This window comes from Alligator mississippiensis, chromosome 1 (assembly GCF_030867095.1).
Source record: "Alligator mississippiensis isolate rAllMis1 chromosome 1, rAllMis1, whole genome shotgun sequence".
NCBI lineage: Eukaryota > Metazoa > Chordata > Crocodylia > Alligatoridae > Alligator > Alligator mississippiensis.
Window position 1 is genome coordinate 433155233 of NC_081824.1, and position 19310 is coordinate 433174542.

The 19310-nt window shown below is 40.4% G+C and overlaps 1 protein-coding gene across 1 annotated transcript in view; it reads left to right on the top strand.

Moving 5' to 3' along the window:
• MICU2 (mitochondrial calcium uptake 2) overlaps positions 1–19310 on the top strand; it is a 239826-nt gene that overhangs the window by 158798 nt on the left and 61718 nt on the right. The window contains exons 3-6 of the mRNA XM_059720513.1: positions 6733–6764; positions 6882–6957; positions 13133–13180; positions 18291–18373. Of these exons, the coding sequence (XP_059576496.1) occupies positions 6733–6764; positions 6882–6957; positions 13133–13180; positions 18291–18373 (239 nt within the window). The remainder of the gene's footprint in view (positions 1–6732; positions 6765–6881; positions 6958–13132; positions 13181–18290; positions 18374–19310) is intronic.

The window sequence follows — 19310 nt, forward strand, 5'->3', positions numbered from 1 at the left end:
AATCACTGTCCCGATTTGATTTGGCCAAATCCGAATCTGAAGATTTGATGCTGATTTGGAGAATCAGCGATTTGGCCATAGACACAGCTTTAAATGTTTTTTCTACATACTTTGAGGTACCAAGCGCGGCACATGAGCACTGCGATGGTGGGGTGGATGGAGCGTCCCACGGGAGCACGGGGGGGACCCCTGCATGCTTGGCAGTGGACCGGAAGTATTTCCAGTCGACTTCCGGGTCTGCCAGGGAGCACCTGTGCCCTCCCAGCTTGGCAATCAGCCCTGGGGGGACCCTGGGTGCCTTCCCCCCCCCCAGACCCACCAGTCACTGATCAGGGGGGTCCCCTGTGCAGTCCCCGGCAGACCCAGAAGTCGACCAGAAATGTTTCTGGTCCACTTCCAGGTCCACTGCCAAGCACGCTGGGGACCCCCCCTACGCTTCTGTGGGACGCTCCATCCACCCCAGCATCTCAGCATTCACAAGCTGCCTGGTTCCTTGAGGTGTGTAGAAAAAACATTTAAATCTGTGTCTGTCTGAATTGTCAAATCTCTTAGCATGGAATTCTCCCTATAAAAATAAAATAAATTGAAAAGTTCTGCTTTGTCAGAGAGTGAATCATGTTCCTTACCCTTTTTGACATTTGATTTTTATTATCATCATAGTTGATCTTAGTGATTTTGTTCATAAGATTCTTTTGCTGCAAACATCTTTTGTCAGTTCTAAGCCTTTCCTAATTTTTAGAGAGTAATGGGTGTTACTGAGTGCGAGTACGCACTTGTTTAATTCAGTACTGGCCTAATACTAATCCCAGTACTGATGTCAGGTTCATTCTACATGTTGCTATAAGGAGATGATAGGTGATGGAAACATTTCTATTTCTATTGTCAAAAAATTACGTGACAAAAGACCATCCATGCTGATGGCAGATTAAAGCAAAACTAGCTGCTGTTGGTGTTTTCTCAGTTATGGTTGTCAACTAACTTCATTTTCTTGGCTGAAGGCAAAGAATTTTTTTACTTGCATGTTGGCTGGGTATTTCAATAAAATAGGTTCACTTACAAAGTTAAGGTGTCCTTTGCCTCTAACAAGATGTGCCTGTACTTGGTTGCTGGTTCATGGATCTTCTGTGAATAGTGAAAATCAGATGGTGGAATTTCTGAAATAGGTCAGTGTGCGGGCCGGGGGCGAGCCGGGCCCGTCTTTGCGCACGCGGACTGTGGCCAGCAGCCCGGGCACGCAGGGCTAGAGAAAACCGCGGGACGGTTTGGTACGCGCAAGCTAGAATTAGTCACGGAGGCGTAGTGGTTGATTGAAAAGATTATTTACGTACACCCAAGATGGTCGCGGTGTAGGCTAGACAGCTTTCCAGGTGCAGCTCCGCTTGAGTCCTCGTTGGAGGACTCTGACAAACTCGGTTCTTTGGCCCCGGAGTGGTTTAGGCTCCGCGGGTTTGGCAATTCTTTCCTCACAAAGTTGCTGAAGCTCCGGGGGTTCGGTTCAGTTCCCAGGTCCCCCGGAGCTGTTAAGACTCTCTGGGTTCGAAAGTTGGGTTCAGTTCCCTGGCCCAGGAGCTGCCAAGACTCCGTGGGTTCGAAAATTGGGTTCAAAGGATAGGGATACGTCTAGGATTGCGCTTGGCGACAGGGAGAGGCCAGAGGCTGATCAGACCTCTGTTGCCTGCTTCTAATGCGTTGGGTCCGTAAGGATCCGCAGCACTTAGAGATCTTCACACAGGGTGAAGTCTCCTCCTCCTGGTGTTCGTGGAGTCCTCCGACTTGGGCGGAAACCACTCAAGCTCTTTATACGGCTAGCAAGCCAATCGCTAGCCGCCACATGTGCATAATTTAGAACTAGCCAATAATGGGGCTCGAATTATAATACAAATGGCGGGAACTCTTTGCAACGAGCATCTCCTCTGCAGCAGAGAAATGCACCCTGCAAAGAAAGCTACAAATTTGGCGGGAAATACTCCGTTGCACCAGAGCTCTCCTCTGCAGCAGAGAGCTCTACCATGCAAAGAAGCTGCAATTTAGTGGGAAAAATAATTTAGCGATGCCAAAGCACACACAAACAACAAATCACAACTTTGGGTTGTGATAGTCAGGAACTTTGAAAACTTTCCTGAGCCAAAATTCGATTGCAGGCTTGGAAGGTCAGTTGAAAAAAGTAGTTTCCATTCTCTATTGCTCAGGACAATAATATTTGCACTTTAAGGCATGGAAGTTAGACTGTTATAATTGTAAATATGTTTTCTAATACACCTTTGATTTGTATGTATGTAAAAAAAAAAAAAAAAAAAAAAGAAGAAATTACATGTGTAAGCTTTCTTACTTGGCAGACTTTGATCTTAGTAGATATATTTTTACCTGCATTTCTGAGATGAAGGGTTAGGTCCTGAAAGCATATTGATAGGTATCAGGAATGAAAATTTTAGCAGGTCCCCAGATTCAGTTGATAAGAAAGCAAAGGGACCACCTTTTCAAATAAACTGTCTTAACAGAAAGGTCTGAGGCATGGCTGATCCACTCCATAAAAGTTTGAGAACCATGTGTCAAATGTATTTTCCAGTAGTGGAATGCCACTGGTGGGATCTGCTATGATCAGATGTAAGCCCTCAGGATTTAACAGGACTCACTGTTGTGCTGCTCAAATCTTTTGTTGTTTGTTGAACAAAGTGGCTTCCAGGAGATCCATCATGACTCTTTAGTATTGTCACATACCCCTGAACCAAGGCCTTGTCTGCATGGTCTAGAGAACCTGTTAAAGCCTCTCTAGTGAACTATGTTGAAGCATGGCTTTTGCTAAGCACTAACCCTATTTTTCTAACCAGTATAGACAAGGAACCACACATTTGATGAGTCATTATATGATACTAATGAAGATCTCCTTATTGGAGTTTTACACTGATCTTGTGAGAGAATGAAACATGGAAAGGATAAGTACTAAGGGCTAAATCAGCATTTAAGCAATATTATGAAAATGACAATAAAAATAGTTAAAATTTGTGGTGCAAAATAGGAATTACATTAAGTATTCACAAATGATCCATATGGTTAGTGTATTCACAGGATAGTTGGTTTTAAATAGTAGCATATATTAAAATTACAGTTTTGGGAGAAGACTCTTGTATGCAGTTCAAATTATGATATGGACTGCAAAATCCTTTATTGTGATAGTTTATACTAGTTTTACTGTAATATGAAAAATGATAGTAACAAGAAAATGTTGTTTCTTCTCAGCAGTTACTGAATTACCAAAGGGTCCCAAGGCTCATTATGCCATCTTTGTTAGAATAAGTTGAAACATATATAATTTTAGGCCCATTTACAGAGACTGTATTTAAACGAACAAAAAAAAAATTACCTGCTGTACTTGCAGTATGTCCTGCATGAAGAATAGCAGTAATATCTTCATTTGCTTGTCAGCCCCTTTCCTCACCCTCTCCTGCTCTTTCTCATTGTTTTTTTTTCCTATCTGATAATCAAGTCTTTCCTCCCAGTTTGGCTACTCAGTCTTTCAAATCCAGCCTAGTTGGTATTGCTCTTCTTTCCTCGTCATTCTGTTCATATGTCCAGTTTGGTTGATGAGATCCCTCCTTCCCTAGTGTGCAAGTTCATTCATATGCCCGTACTTCTGTGCACTCTCCATGAAACTGGTCTCCATTTTTTTGGAGGCTCTGTCTCCCTTCATTTCTCCTTTTCTACTATGCCTTGGGCTAAATGCACATAGACCTCCTCCTTCACCATTACTTTCTTTTTATCTTAAAGAAAAGTCATATGGCTTGTCAACATCTTACATTTTACTGGGAAAATGGGTGGAGCAGAGTTGGAGTATCATTATGCAGGATGGTATTAATGGGTCCCATCAACCAAGCTGATCTGTGACTGCCAGACAGAAGAAATGGACCACAAGTGGTTCCCCTTTTTCCCTTTCTGGTTTTCTGATATTCACTTATTAGGGTTTTTCCCATTATTAGAGCATTTCCTACAATTCTGAAGCTGGCTTAGTGGAGTACTCAAAAGATACCAGGGTCTATATGGACAAATTATCAAGGTGAGTAGAGAGCCTCACAAGATTGACCCATAAACTGTTATCACAGCTGTAGCTTCAAGAGTACAGCAGTTAACAAGCATGTTTGTATTATGGACTTCATAGATCTTTCTAAAACATAACCTGGCACAACAGAAGATTCTTCAGCAAATGATTCCTCAACAGCATAAAAGCTTTATCTGCATTGAGGTCACCTATGTAAGCATGGGTACATCTGTACTTGGATGCAAGGGAAGATTGAATCCTGCAGACAGTGATGCTGGCATGAGAGGTGGCACTCTCCCTTCTTTGTCATTACCTATGTTTCTGTATAGTTTTAGAGGATGGTGGTAAAACCTGGCCACACAAGAGAGAGGAGGGCAGCCTAGCCCCAATCCAGCTGGACAATAGAAGGAGGCTTGGGACAGCCCCAGCCTAGCCCCATGTGGGTGAGGGGTTTGACCTGGCCACAGTCCAACCCTGCAGCAGGGTATGCCTAGTCCCGCAGGAGGAAGGGGGCAGGGCCCAACCCCAGCCTGGCTGTGCAGAGGGAAGGGGGAATGGCCCAGCTGCCTGGTGGCAGAGGAGGTATGGCCCGCTCCAACCTGGTGATGTGGGGCAAGTTCGTGGCCCAACTCCTACCCACCCCATGGGGTTTAGAATTTTGGCAGTAATGAGTGGTGATAGTACTGCCACTGCTCCCCCACCGCCAAATTTCCCAGCCCATGGGAGCCCTGTAAGCCTGATTCCCAGACTCTGCAGGTCACCGTTGGCCCATGGGCCAGAGGTTGAGCACCCTGCCTTAGGAGATATCTCATCTGAAAGATGCTAAAAAATTGAGGTCTATACCACTTAGTTCATTAATAAATGTCTGATGTGCTCCTGTCAACTCTAACAAGAGCTAGGGGTGTTAAATGACAATGTGATTATTCTTCCGACTGCTACTGCACACAGTAAGCTTCTTCACGTCATGCCTCATGCTGTTGTGAAACATTCTGATGCTGTGCTACCTATCTGTCATATCTTGCCCAAAAGATAGCTGTTTCAGTGCTAGTATAAACAGAGCTCATGTAATAATATTCTGGTGGTGTTTTAGCCTTGTTTAACACCTTTTATTTCAAATACTTCATTTTGCTCTCTTTAAGTTCTATATCTGTCTGTAAAATGCATGCAAACGTATATTCATATATAATAACAGGTGGTGTTGACAGCAGTGCCTGTAGTTAAAGTCACCATGAACTTTCCATTATGACTGGAGACTGGGGCTCCAATAGCTTTTAAATTTGCCAAACTGCAGCCATTGGGATTGATATGTTCTCTGCCAGATGTCTGCCATATGCTGAATTTTTTTTCGGACTGTTTCAGCAGAAATGGTTCTGCCATCTCAGATAACAAAGACAGAGGAAAAGGCATTGTTCAGCCCACATTTAAAAATGTATCTTGCAGTCAGTTTGAGACAAACTAGTGCATTCAGGCTTTGAAAGAGGAACTTACAGTTTGCCAATGGAATCTCCCTGGTGTTAGGTGTATAACTTTTAACATCCATGTAGAAAGTCCACCCATATTTGGCCAGTGTATATGCTTCCAAAGATAGCAGATTGTCTGCCATGGGCATGCTGTGCTCCCATACAACCCCTATCTCAACTGCACTGTAATACCTACTCAGAGCAACTGAGTGTTCCATCCAGAGACTCCAGGGACTTAGCAGATAGGTAGTTACTCCTCCCAATTGTCAGTGGCCATTTACTCCTCCCAATTGTAAGCGGCCATTGTGGCACCAGCCTGTGAGACCAGGAATGCTTACGTCTCTGTTCTAAGTCTCCTCTGCTGGCAGAAGCAGCAGCAAATTGACTTGAATTCAAAGGACTTAAAAGCCAGGGGATTGAAAGCAACAGGAGAGTCAATGGGCTGGGAGCAATAGTAGCCCAAAGGGGACAGAGATCAGAACTGTGGGGGGGAAGACAGCAGAGAATGGGACAGGCTGGGGCAATAATGATAGAAGAGGTCAGAACTGCTAGACTACTTCCATCCAGAATGTGAGATTGAACTAAGCATTCATGAGGGTCCTTATGTTCTGTTACTGTCAAGCTGATTATTATGTTGGAAAAATGAAACATCCCTCTATAGTGGCTGGTCCCCACTGAAGAACAACCTACTACTGCCACCCGACTAAAAGTAATGGGGTGGTGCTGGGCGTCAGTCTGGTTCTATAGGATGGAATGTAGTTGTTTTCCTTTTCCAATCAGCTGAAGAAATAATATCAAAAGCAACATTAAAAGAACTCTAGTTCTGTCATTTCTTATCTTAAGAATGCTTGATTCTGCATTTCAAGGTGGATTATAATTACATACACAAATGTGTATGTAAAACATCTAATTAAGCTTCTTCCAGTAATACCTCCAATTTGGGATCCAAGGTGCAGGTAGCGCACACACGCACGCACACACACACACACACACACGTCATAAATAGCTGAAGCAGTTTATGGTTTCATCTAGCTTGCAACATTGAACAGGCTGTTCATGTTATTTTTTTAACATTATCCTTCTCTGTTCAGCATGGGAATTGGAAACAAAATGCCAGCTACAAAATATTCTGTTTCACATTACTTAACATTTTCCCATAAAAATATGAAAAAATGCTACAGAACTTGATCAAAGTTTTAAAGTCAGTTATTCAATAATGAAGATTGTTTTTTGTTACAGGTAAATCTTCAGCCAAGAAACTGACAAAAAAGGTAAGCAAAGTATTCTTTCTGTTTTTCAAAAGAAGTTGCATTCTTTCTGTTACTAAACCTAATGGACTCCTCTTTCACAACTGTTTTTTGTGTGTGTATGTGTGTTTGTATTTAAAGGAGGTAGATGCTGCACTGGCATGTGTTACAAAAGCTAAACCAGGACCAACCTTTTTTAGAGACCTTGGCGATAAAGGTAATACTACACTTGGCACTGAAAAATAATTTTTCTTTTTACTAATTGAATGTAAATCGAATATATTAAAAGACATTTCTACAAGTTTTACCTTACTGCAATCTTCCAAGGAGTTAAATCCCTGATAAGGTATTCCCCCAGCTTTTGAAAGAAGAATAAAGGGACACCAAAGGCTATTCAGACACTTCTGGGATGCTACAAAATGTTTATGTCAATAAATAAATAGATAAATTCTATTTGGTGTACTCAGAAGGAATAATGGCCTTTGGAAGAAGCAAATCTCCACACCTTGGAAGAGTAGGTCGTAGGCCAAATTGGCCTTTGTTCAAAAATTTTTTTTTTTTTTTTTTTATGTAATTTGAATAGAAGCTAAAACTAGAAGTGATGTCGGTCCCCCTTCTGGAGCATCCTTATTCCATGACCAGAAAAGCTTGTTCATCCCTCTTCAGGGACTGCTTCAGAACAACGGGTCTTGGATTCTCTGTGTTCAGAGTGTCCACCTTTAGCCATGTATTTACACGGGCAATAAAAGTTCTGACCACTTAGATGGTACCGGTTATAATAGGAAATAGTGACTAACAAATAAACTCCTTATGATCTAATTCAGAGCATCCTTATTTCCCCCAGACTTTTTCAAATATAGATCAGAGGATCCGAGCTCCTTTCATTCTTGAATCATAGATTCATAGATGTTAGGGCCAGAAGGGACCTCAATAGATCATCGAGTCCGACCCCCTGCATAGGCAGGAAAGAGTGCTGGGTCTAGATGACCCCAGCTAGATGGTTATCTAACCTCCTCTTGAAGACCCCCAGGGTAGGGGAGAGCACCACCTCCCTTGGGAGCCCGTTCCAGACCTTGGCCACTCGAACTGTGAAGAAGTTCTTCCTAATGTCCAATCTAAATCTGCTCTCTGCTAGCTTGTGGCCATTATTTCTTGTAACCCCCAGGGACGCCTTGGTGAATAAATACTCACCAATTCCCTTCTGTGCCCCCGTGATGAACTTATAGGCAGCCACAAGGTCGCCTCTCAACCTTCTCTTGCAGAGGCTGAAAAGGTCCAGTTTCTCTAGTCTCTCCTCATAGGGCTTGGTCTGCAGGCCCTTAACCATACGAGTGGCCCTTCTCTGGACCCTCTCCAGGTTATCCGCATCCCTCTTGAATTGCGGTGCCCAGAATTGCACGCAGTACTCCAACTGTTGTCTGACCAGCGCCCGATAGAGGGGAAGTATCACCTCCTTGGACCTATTTGTCATGCATCTGCTGATGCACGATAAAGTGCCATTGGCTTTTCTGATGGCTTCGTCACACTGCCGACTCATGTTCATCTTAGAGTCCACTAGGACTCCAAGATCCCTTTCCACTTCCGTGCCACCAAGCAGGTCATTCCCTAGGCTGTAAGTGTGCTGGACATTTTTCCTCCCTATGTGCAGCACTTTGCATTTCTCCTTGTTGAACTGCATTCTGTTGTTTACTGCCCACTTGTCTAGCCTGTCCAGGTCTGCTTGCAACTGTTCCCTGCCCTCCGGCGTGTCCACTTCTCCCCATAGCTTTGTGTCATCTGCAAACTTGGACAGCATACATTTCACTCCCTAGTCCAAGTCGCTGATGAAGATATTAAAGAGTATCAGTCCAAGGACCGAGCCCTGCGGGACCCCACTGCCCACACCCTTCCAGGTCGAAGCTGACCCATCCACCACGACTCTCTGGGTGCGACCCTCCAGTCAATTCGCCACCCACCGGACTGTGTAGTCATCCAAGTCACAGCCTCTTAACTTGTTCACCAGTATGGGGTGGGATACCGTATTGAAGGCCTTCCTGAAGTCTAAGTATACGACATCCACCCCTCCTCCTGTGTCCAGGCGTTTCGTAACCTGGTCATAAAAAGAGACTAGATTGGTCAGGCACGATCTGCCTGCCACGAACCCGTGCTGGTTTCCCCTCAGCATAATTTGTCCTGCTGGGCTCTCGCATATGCGAGCCTTAATAATTTTTTCAAAGACTTTGCCAAGGTTGGAGGTGAGACTGACTGGCCTATAGTTGCCCGGGTCCTCCTTCCTCCCCTTCTTGAAAATGGGGACCACGTTGGCCCTTTTCCAGTCCTCCAGGACTTGGCCCGTGCGCCACAAGCGTTCAAATATTCAAATGGTAGAGGGAAGAATCCTCTTCCCTCTACAATTTTTTTTTTTTTTTTTGCAGCAGCAGATATTGCATCTCCCCGAAACCATCTGTAAACGAGCCTTATGAATTGGCCAACATGATATGGTTGTGTAGGCAGGCAGTACAGCCTCCCACTTGCTACATCAAACCTTAGCATGTAAACTCAACAATACGCCTAAAACCCACCCATCCAGAAAGTTAGAAATCGATGGCCATTTATACACATACTTTTTTGTCCTGTGACGTGCCGGAGATCCGCCATTTGGGAGAGGACTCAATCAAATCTGCTCTGCACACAAGCTGAGGCGAACTCCACTGTGCCACGTGCGGTTGTATGAGTGATGAAATGCACGTCAAAGTGCAGAAAATGGCAGTGGTGCACTTTTGAACTAAAGCACCTCCAATGTGTTTTAGTTCAAAAGTGTGCTGCCACCATTTTGTTTTAGTGCTGATGTGCATTTCGCCACTTATACAACTGCAAGCATTGCAGCACTGGGCACTTTTCAAAGCACCTGGTGCTGCGGCACTTGCATGTGTAAGAATTCCATATAAGGTGAGCACATTAGGGCTCAAGTAAACCAAGTAAAGGGATGCATTTGTGTAAATCTTTGTCCTGCTGAAGCAGAGCTGGGGAGTATGCAATCCTGACAGGCAGATAAAGAACTAAATACCTGCAAACTGACCTGCTTTTGCATACGTGATAAGAATGGGTAGTAATGCATTACACTGATACATATGCTGCATGGATCCTTCAACTTTAATTGCTTCTTGCAAGACTCCAGCAGAAGCTTTTGCTGAAGTGCACATGTTATTGTGGAGTCACTTTGACTGCCAGCATACTGGAAAAGTGTTCCTATAGCTTTTGCCCACATGAGCAGACTTAGAATTTGATCTACTACAAGCCTCCTTATTGACCCTGAATTCAGCTTCGTTAAAAATAAACCCTATAAATTAAAAAAAATAACAATAGTACATTTGCAAGTGAATAAAGACTCCACAGCTGTTTTGATATGTAGCTGGGATTTTTTCTACTGTTAAATGACTCTTGAAATATTCACTGGAGAAAAACTATCATTGGTTCAGTTTGCAGAATATCAAGCTAGGACATTGTGCCTTCTAGTGGACAATTTTAAAACTAACTTTCACATTCTTGTGTACATAGTTGTGATTGAATGTTATGATTATTTTATTTATTAGCAACATTTCCTCTATTCTCAGCTTATCAGTGAAGATTCTTTTTGAGGCAGTGGGGCAGAAGGGGAGAGGAAAACACTCTTGGGAAAATACACATTTTTTATCCCATTCTAAAAGAAAGACTCTTGTTTCCAGTTGTGCCCAGGAATAAGTACTTTGTGGTATATGAAGCTTTATTCTTTTAATTCTTATTTGAATGTAAATAAAATTTGTTGTTTTTTTTTAATTTGTCTACTGCAGCTATTAGACATAAACTTTAAATGATTTTATATGTAATCTCTGAATTTCAAAACATTCACAAAAAGATTTTATTAATTTTACATATAAGGTAAAGTGGTCATATTTGTATAAAGTAATATAAACAAAGTAAAAATTGAGAGAGAGATCCATGTAGAAAAATAAAATCTGCTTCATTAGCCAGGTGTATGCTGATTTCAGTGTAATTGGTTACAAACAGGGAATATCAAATATAATATAGCTTTCCTTTAAAGCAGAGGTAGGTTTGGAAAAACAATTAGAAATATTTTTTACTTTTTTACCGTTTCTTACCTTTTCCCTGTTTCACTTAACAGCAGAGGTTACAGTCTTTCACTCAAACTTCTTCCCTTCACTCTTCACTGTAAGCACCACTGTGTTGTCTGTGGTGTAGGTCTGTAAGAGAGCATCATCTTCCATATGACGTCTCTTCTCTGGATCTTCGTATCTTTCAGCCCATATGTAAATTGTACGGGTTCTCTAAGATGTGACCTTGTTATTTATAACCACTACCACAAATCTCATCCACGCTTTCTTCAGCTTATGCCTCTCTTGCTGCTACATCTTCTCAGAAACTGGTAAATGCAGCCTTGCCCCACACTTACCCATTCAAAATGCAAAGATCATTTACGTTGCTGCTCACCTTGACCATGTCACCTCTCCCTTTGCATCCCTTCACCGACTCTTTCTTCATCACTTCCAATGCCTTTTGTAGGTTATCCTCATATCTCTTACACTGCTAAGATGCAAACTCTCAAGCCAGCGATACCAGACTTTATTACTCTTTTTGTTCAAATATTCAAGCAAGTATTTTTCTGCTATTTCCCATGTTACTCTACGTGTGTGGAGTTCACTTGTGTGAAGTCATTTCATTGTCTTCCCTGAACCTTTCCTTAAAACTTGCTTTTACCATAATGCCCACAAAAAGAACTTAATAGTAGGCAGGAATAAGTTATGACCACTGCCTATCATGGCATTGAATATTGTCTCATTATTTCTTTGCGCTCTCCAAATTCATCTGTGAACTCTTTCTTGTTGTTGAACTCTGCTGGTACAGTGACTAGCATAGGGCAGACCTTGTCCAAGACCAGGGTTCCTAAGTGCTACAGCAGCAGTACAAGTAGTAATTTATGTTTTTTCTGCCAAAAGACTAATAAAGTATTTGTAACCAGAATCCCTGAAATAATACCCACTGTTTGCATAATGTGTTACAAGGTCAAAGCCATTATGTAGACACAAACACCATAGTCCTCACAATCTACTCATTTGGTTATGTGAGTTAACATTTCTCTCCTTTTTATACAAGTAGTGAAACTGAAACACAAGGTGTAATGGTTTACTGACTCACTGCATGGCTTTGGGTGACAGGATTAGCATTCAAACTTCTGACTCCTAACCCTGTGTTTTTTATGCCATGCTGCTTTCAGTGAAAGAATACTTCTAAACTTTGGAAATGCACTAAAAAGCAAATTTAGTGTTAAATTATTTCACACCCACTAAAAGCATTGTTGGCTTCTTATAGTAATTAATCAGAAGTTAATTGTTTATTGCTGAGGCTTAAGGTGGATTTCTTATCTATAAATTAAGCAAATATAAATTTTAAAAAGTTGTTTATCTTTGAGCAGATAGGAATGTTTAAAGTATGCCATTTGAAATAGCTTCAACATTATATAGTGTTTAGTTCACATGTTAAAAGTAGCTCTACTATTTTTAAAAAGTGTTTATGAAAAAGCCCTTTAATTTTTTTTCTTAAAACATTATCATAGGACAGATGGTTAGGATTCTGCTGTTAACCACCTTCTTTATGTACCCTCTATCTTTAGCTTGTATGCAGCTATTTTGACACTTGTCACATCTTCGTGTTTTTTCAGGCTTTTCATTTTACTCGGTCTTTCAAAGGAAAACACTGGAATTTTCCTTCAAAAGGAGGGGGGGGTGGGGAAGAGACACTTTCACCTTGTAGAAAGGACATGTTCCTATTTAAAAAAAAAAAAAAGACAACGACGCCTCTTGGCACAGGGCCCAGCAGTACTATCAGTGCAATCTAGCAGCTTGGCAGCTTTGCGTGTTGCCATATTCCCCTTGAGAATTAGAGAAAAGCTATTCTCCGCCTTTTCAAGGCTGCCAAAGGATGAAATACTTTGATCCTTCAGAGGAACATTAGAGTAGTTTGCCTCCTAGGTACTATATATGACAAAATACATTTAATTTATTCATCTTCATATAAATACTGAATATTTTCAGTGAAAATCCAGAGATTTAATGCAGGCCTTTTATCAATACCAATAAACCTAACTCAATTAGATTTGAATGTTGCTGAGATACTGGGAAAATAAATTCATTTCCAGAGCATTGAAAATGCAATAAAACAATTCTGTTTAAGTAGCAATGATCAAAGAAAATATTTATTTCTAAGTTATCATTACTTAATACATTGATATTTTACTAAATATTTAACATTATAAGTTTACAAAGATTGAATTTGCAAGTCTTGTTATAACTACTGCAAAATAATATGCTGATGTTATAACTTAAAACTTCTGTCTCTTTGGTGCTGTTTTATTTTAGGACTGATCTCATATACAGAGTACCTGTTTTTGCTGACAATCCTCACAAGTAAGTATTTTGTTATATGAAGAAATGTCTCATTTGTAACACTGCCCAATATTTCAAATTCTTATTACTTCTAACTTTTGCCATCACAGTGCTGTCTGACATGGTTTTATAGTGAAATATGTGGGTATGAAACATTAAGGAAATAATGTAAATGGATATTGCCTCAGTTGGCTGTAGCCTGGTTCCAGGTATTATCTGTGGTTACTGATAGCACTTTGAAGATCTTGATAAGCCCTGCAAGACAAAGTCAAGAATTGGATATGTAGCCATTTACAAAAAAATGGGCAAGGGCAGAGCTAAGGAGTCTTTTTAGTAGCAATGTGTTAATTGTATTTGATAATGAGATGTATATGAGGAAATAGCCTCATTCAGTGGTATAACATACTATCACAATGATACAGAAGAAAATGAGTGGTCTGTCATTACTATGCTCAAGACATTTTGTAGGACACTATCTAAATAGCTCCTGTTCAGAATATTTTTATTGAAACTTCTGTTCCCACGTGCCACTGCCTGAGACCATTGTTATCCTGGCTCTTTTTTTTTATCTGTTTTCTCCTCCTCCTTTCCGTTGGTTCCATTTTTCCCCTCTTTTGTGTGTTCTTCCCTTGACTTTTGTTTCCCTTTCTCCCTTATTTGCAATCAGATTGCTCGTCTTGCCTTCTTATCTGTTGGTAATTTCTAATAGCACTCCTGACTCACCAGAAGGTGTAGAAGCCATTTATTTGCCTGTCACAAGACTGAGTTGAATGCCATAGGAGCAGGGAGGATATAGGTGAGATGGCTGGAAACTCTTAGATTCCAATGCCATGGGCAAAAAAGTACTCTTTCACCCACCTTCATAAAGACAGTGTATCAAGCTTTCCAAGGAGCTGCCTGATACTTTAACTGCAAATGTGATGGCAGCTCTTTGTCATACAGGCATGTGTGTGAGGACTGATCCTGTCTGGACATGTGTGTGAGGGCTGACAGGCTGAACCTGTCTTATACTTCATGTAAGCTGCCTCCCCCTTGCTAGTCTGATGGGCTGTACTGAAGGTTGAGAAATGTTAATGGAAGGTTTCCATAAATGCATATGATATTATAAAGTGAGGCTTGTGACTAGCTGTGGTATAGTCCAACTATATGACCATATAGGCTCAGTCTTGTTAGCTAATGCATTAAACCAAAAATTTTAGAGCTCTGGATGTCAGTGGATGCTGAGCAGCCATTCTCATCTTCATGGACCTTCCTGCAGCTTTTAAGACACATTCACGAGATGTTCTTCCTTCACCCAAGAGAGATGGCAGGAATCTAGGCGACTGGTTGAAAGTGGTTTTGAACTCTTCCTTAGAGGACGCACCCAAGGAATGGTGCCACCAGATCTACACTTTGTAGGGTGCCTCAAGCATCAATCAGTTCTTTCTGCTCACTATCTACATCAGCTGCAAGTGAACTGCTTTGACAACGTGGCCTTGTGTGCCAGTAACATGCCCATGAAACACAGCTCTAGTCACCACATAAAACTATCCCACCACTGCCCAGGTGGCACAAAGAGATCGGTTCACAAATGAAAAATAGCTGATTGAAGCTGAACTCAGGTGAGAGAGGGATTATGTTTGTAGGCAGAAGAAAGAACTTTGTGGAATTCACAATCACGGTACTGTCTCTTTTCACTAAAGATGCAGTGGTAAATTGTACCATTTGTACACTGAGGAGCACCCCAGATTCCACGGTAACTCTAATTTCTCACATCCAGTATATTTGTCTGGGAAAACATGCTACTTGAGATATTTACCCACCTTGGTTTTATACCTTTCATATTTATATAATGCTTATTCAGCTTTTTCCACCTCTGTTGAACTAGAGCAGTGTAGTATATCTCACAGCAATCAGCCCTCAGAAAGCTCCAGCCGGTACAAAGCATACCGTGAGGCATATAGCATCAGTATAACCAAGCAATCATATAAGTATACTGCCGTCCTAAGAAATAGTGACCATCTAGTGTTGCATCCAACAGCCAGAATGTGAGGAGCATTAGATGCATAATAGGTGTTCAGAAGTGTATCTGAATAGGCAGTGATTACCTAAAAGAATTATTGCTAAGTAACATCCTGTGTAAACTAGATAGGAAGAGAAGGACACTAGTAGATATGAAAGAAATTTTTAAAGAAAAACTGCCTTGTTTCTTTTCATATATTCCAAAGAAGGAGAATGCCCTTCCATACTAGCTGAATTACCTGCCACTGGTTTATTGAATGGGGAGGTAGTGTATGGGATTCAACCCATTAGGAAAAATCTAACAGTCATTGCAAAAAAGATCATTTCATTGCAACATCTTTATTTTATGTAGTATGTTATTTAATTAAAAGTTAGATAAATAGGGTAGCAAAAGATCCTCCTTTCAATTCAAGGGTTGTTAGGTTGAGAGTAAGACAGCACTGATGCTTTGGCTCAAATAAGAAAGTGAAGCAGCATCAAAGTAACCAGTTTCTACTTTTGAGACAATCCAGCAGCATTTCAGGATTTGCCATATAGGAGTGGATTGAATTGCAAAAAAACAAAGGAACCTTTTTATGCAGAATGAAAATCCAGTAATAATTTTGCTTCTTAAATTACACGAAAGGTTATCATATACATCATTCTGAAAGCAAATGTCAACAACTGTTAGTCCCTCCATCTGTATCTAAGAAGTATCCCATGTCAATCAGCTCTGGATATTTCATAGTTGTGTAGCCTACATGTCTGTGAATCCTTGCATCTTCCTAGAAACAATTAGATTATTCAAAGTTGCTCTCTTGTGTTTTTTTAATAAGGTCTCCCAAATCCCATACAGTTGTCTGGTTCAGCAACTTAGTAGGGCCTCTCCCTTGTTTCTGTACATCTGGTGGTGGTGGTGGTAGTAGTAGTAGTAATAATAATAATAATGCCTGTAAATGTAATTATCCCAGTTTTCCAGTTGAAGAAGCTGAGGCAGAAGGAAGTAGAATGAGTTCTTCAAGGTCACCCAGTAGCTCACCAGTAGAATAGACTCTCCAGATCTTCTGAGTCCCAGTTGAGTCCTGTATTTACTAGGAAACACTGCTACCATCTATATTCTGGGTATTAAGACTCATCTTCAAAAATGTTTGCCAAATAAAGGCCTTATGTGATCCATTGCAGTATCTATCCCCTTTCTTTTCACATGTGCCTTGACTACACAATGTCTTTTTTCAGGAATGCTAAACTGTGTTCCCTTTTTAGGGATTTCTGGAGCCTCTTCCTAGTGAGAGACTATAAACTGAGTATGATACCTCTACCAAAAGCTTTATTCCAATTAGTACTTATAAAAGCTTGAGATAATTAATGTTTGCAGGAAAGGTACTCAGTGTAACCTACCTATGCAGATTAACATGAAGATCTGATTTTCAGATTCTACAGTTTTGTCTGACTATGGAGTTAAACACAAATATGTTTGAGCACTTTGAAGTATGCTTATTTTATAAATGCATACCATAAAGGGTTACATCATATCAGATAAGAATGGCATGTTGTGAACTATGTGAGTGGCTTTAGCTCCTATATTTTAAGAAATATAAATTGTGACCCAGATGTTATGAATCATTATATAATAAATCAGTACACTTTAGAGAATTAAAGTTGCTATAGCATAGTTTCCTGATGCTGTTTAATAAGTGAATGCTGTTGGTGAAACATATAGAAAGAAACATTTCTATAAGGTGGAAGCTAGCTTAGCTCATCATATCATCACTCAATCAGCTTGGGGGTTTTCTCTAGAGTTCTGATTAGTACACTGCAGTGACATTTATAAAATATTAGGGTACTTAGTAACTTGAAAATGTTAATTAGCTGATGGAGAGGTAATGACATATAAAGACAAACTATAATATTTTTATTACATTGACTATAAAGTAGTAAAGAACATGTCAATATTTTTCACTCTGAAAAAATATAAGCTTTTTTACCATAAGGTTAAAAAAATGTAGATTTTTGTCAGTCATTGGCTAATGGACTCTGTCTCCAAAAACTTTCTGAATGGCCTCATGGGGTCTCAAGGGATGTCATGTTTCATTGCGCTTTGGACTAAACTTTAATTTTTTAAGGCATTAGTGTCCCCACTGAATGAAAGCAGATGTTCCACGTTCACATCTGACTGGTTTGTCTAGGGCAGAATTACTGATAGAGTTGCAAATACCCCCCAAATTAACTGTGCTGGCTTGCTCCTGCAGTGGTCTTGAAACACATTTTATCACTATATGATTCCTGTGTAGTCCAGCTAGTAGGGCAATCCATTAATGGGTCTGGTCATCTCAAATCAGCAAATTAAGACCAGTTCAGGCAGCTTTGTATTTTCTTAATGCTCTCACACAACTCAGACCACATGATTTTTTTTTGGTTGAAAAAGTGGCACCAACTTTGTGAAATAATTACAAAGTATAATTCTGCCAACTGCAAAAACTTATAAAATTTAGGTTTGTTTGTAAACTGAGAGCTAAAAATTGTGTAGAGTGAGCTTTCTCCTAAAAGAAGTTAAAAATATGGTCCTAAAAAAAAATATGTGGGTTGGCTCAGTGATGCTCTTGCTAATTCCCATGCTACCACCACAGATAATTTATTGTAATTTTACAAATCCAATCTCTTGCTTTCTAAAGCAGTGGAGATAGAAAAAAATGTTTATTGTATACCCTGTCTATAAGAGGACAATATTCCTGAGACCACCCTATGGTGAATCATCTAACCAATTTGGGAATATTGATTGGCTTTCAAAGACACTTCCAGGTCACTCCAGGATAAAAGTAGAGCTTAATAATGGTAAGGGACAATGGAGACATATAAAAGGGATGCACAGAAAAAGTTGCTAGGCCATTAATTTTCATAGAAGTTAAGAAAAAAACATTGTATTTGTATTTAGGCACTATTCAAGCTTCCTTACCCACCACCCTATCAACCATCTTCTGAAATTATTATTAAATTATTTTCCATTGTTCATATAATAGTTGTTATGGTTCATGTGGTTTGTTAGAAATATGAACTACCTGTCTAACTATGGAGAACTGAAGCTGCAGGCAAGGTTTCAGCTGCCTTAAATATTCATATAGAAATGTATATGTATTTTTGCACTTCATTACAGAACCACAGTCTGGATTTCATATTGCATTTAAAATGCTGGATACTGATGGCAATAAACATGTAGAGAAGAAGGAATTCTTTAAGGTATGTGCATTCATACTTGATTTTGAAGTGTATACACGGTTTTACAAATTTTATCCACTGAATGAAAATATATTAAATTATTTAAGTATATTCCTTTGCATCTAAGCTATGATCATATCTCACAGTACAGAAAACAATATTTGCTAATACAGATTATTATGAGAAGGGAGCATATAAGAAAGTATCACTGTAGAAGTTTAAAATTAGTTCAGTCAGGCCTGAGTTAATTTTGATAAAGCTTACTTTTCGCCTATATTTACAAGACACATACAGATATCTACAGCTCTGTTAATGGGTTGATAGTAGTAGACTATATCCCAAGTTTGACCTATCTTTAAAGACCATCAAAGGAAAGTCTTCTAATTTCTGAAGGGCTGAAGCAGAGAGGGAGCTGCTATGAGATAAGCAACTCAGCAGCAGGACTGCCTTGAGTCCTTGACTCGGAGTGTCTGATTGGTGCTTTAGTGTTTGCCTAGTGCCTGCTGTGTGGGGGTTTTTATGGGTTTTTTATGGGGGGGGGATTGTTTGTTTTTTACCCCCTCTGTAGTGACTGATTGACAGGGCTTCCTCTGTCTAATTGAAGGATGGAGCTAAGCTAAGCAGCCTTATAAAAGGCAGCCCCTTACAAAAAAAAAAAAGAGCAAGGAACAGAAAGGGAAGGAGTCTGGGCACAGATTTGGGTGTTTAGTTTGTGTGGTTTACAGCCTACATATTCTCCAGGGGGTAAATGAGTCATAAATGGTGGCTGGGTCAGCAGTTGTGGCCTGCACACAATATGCCATGTTTGTGTTCCTCCCGGAGGTCAAGACACTTCATCTGCATCTGGTGTCTGCCCTGGAGGAAAAAAAATCAAAGGTTGGAATCATGGATATTCACACTGCATTTTATCAATAAAAAGGAAGTTTACTTGGACAGGAGTTATGTAAGGCTAGTACTG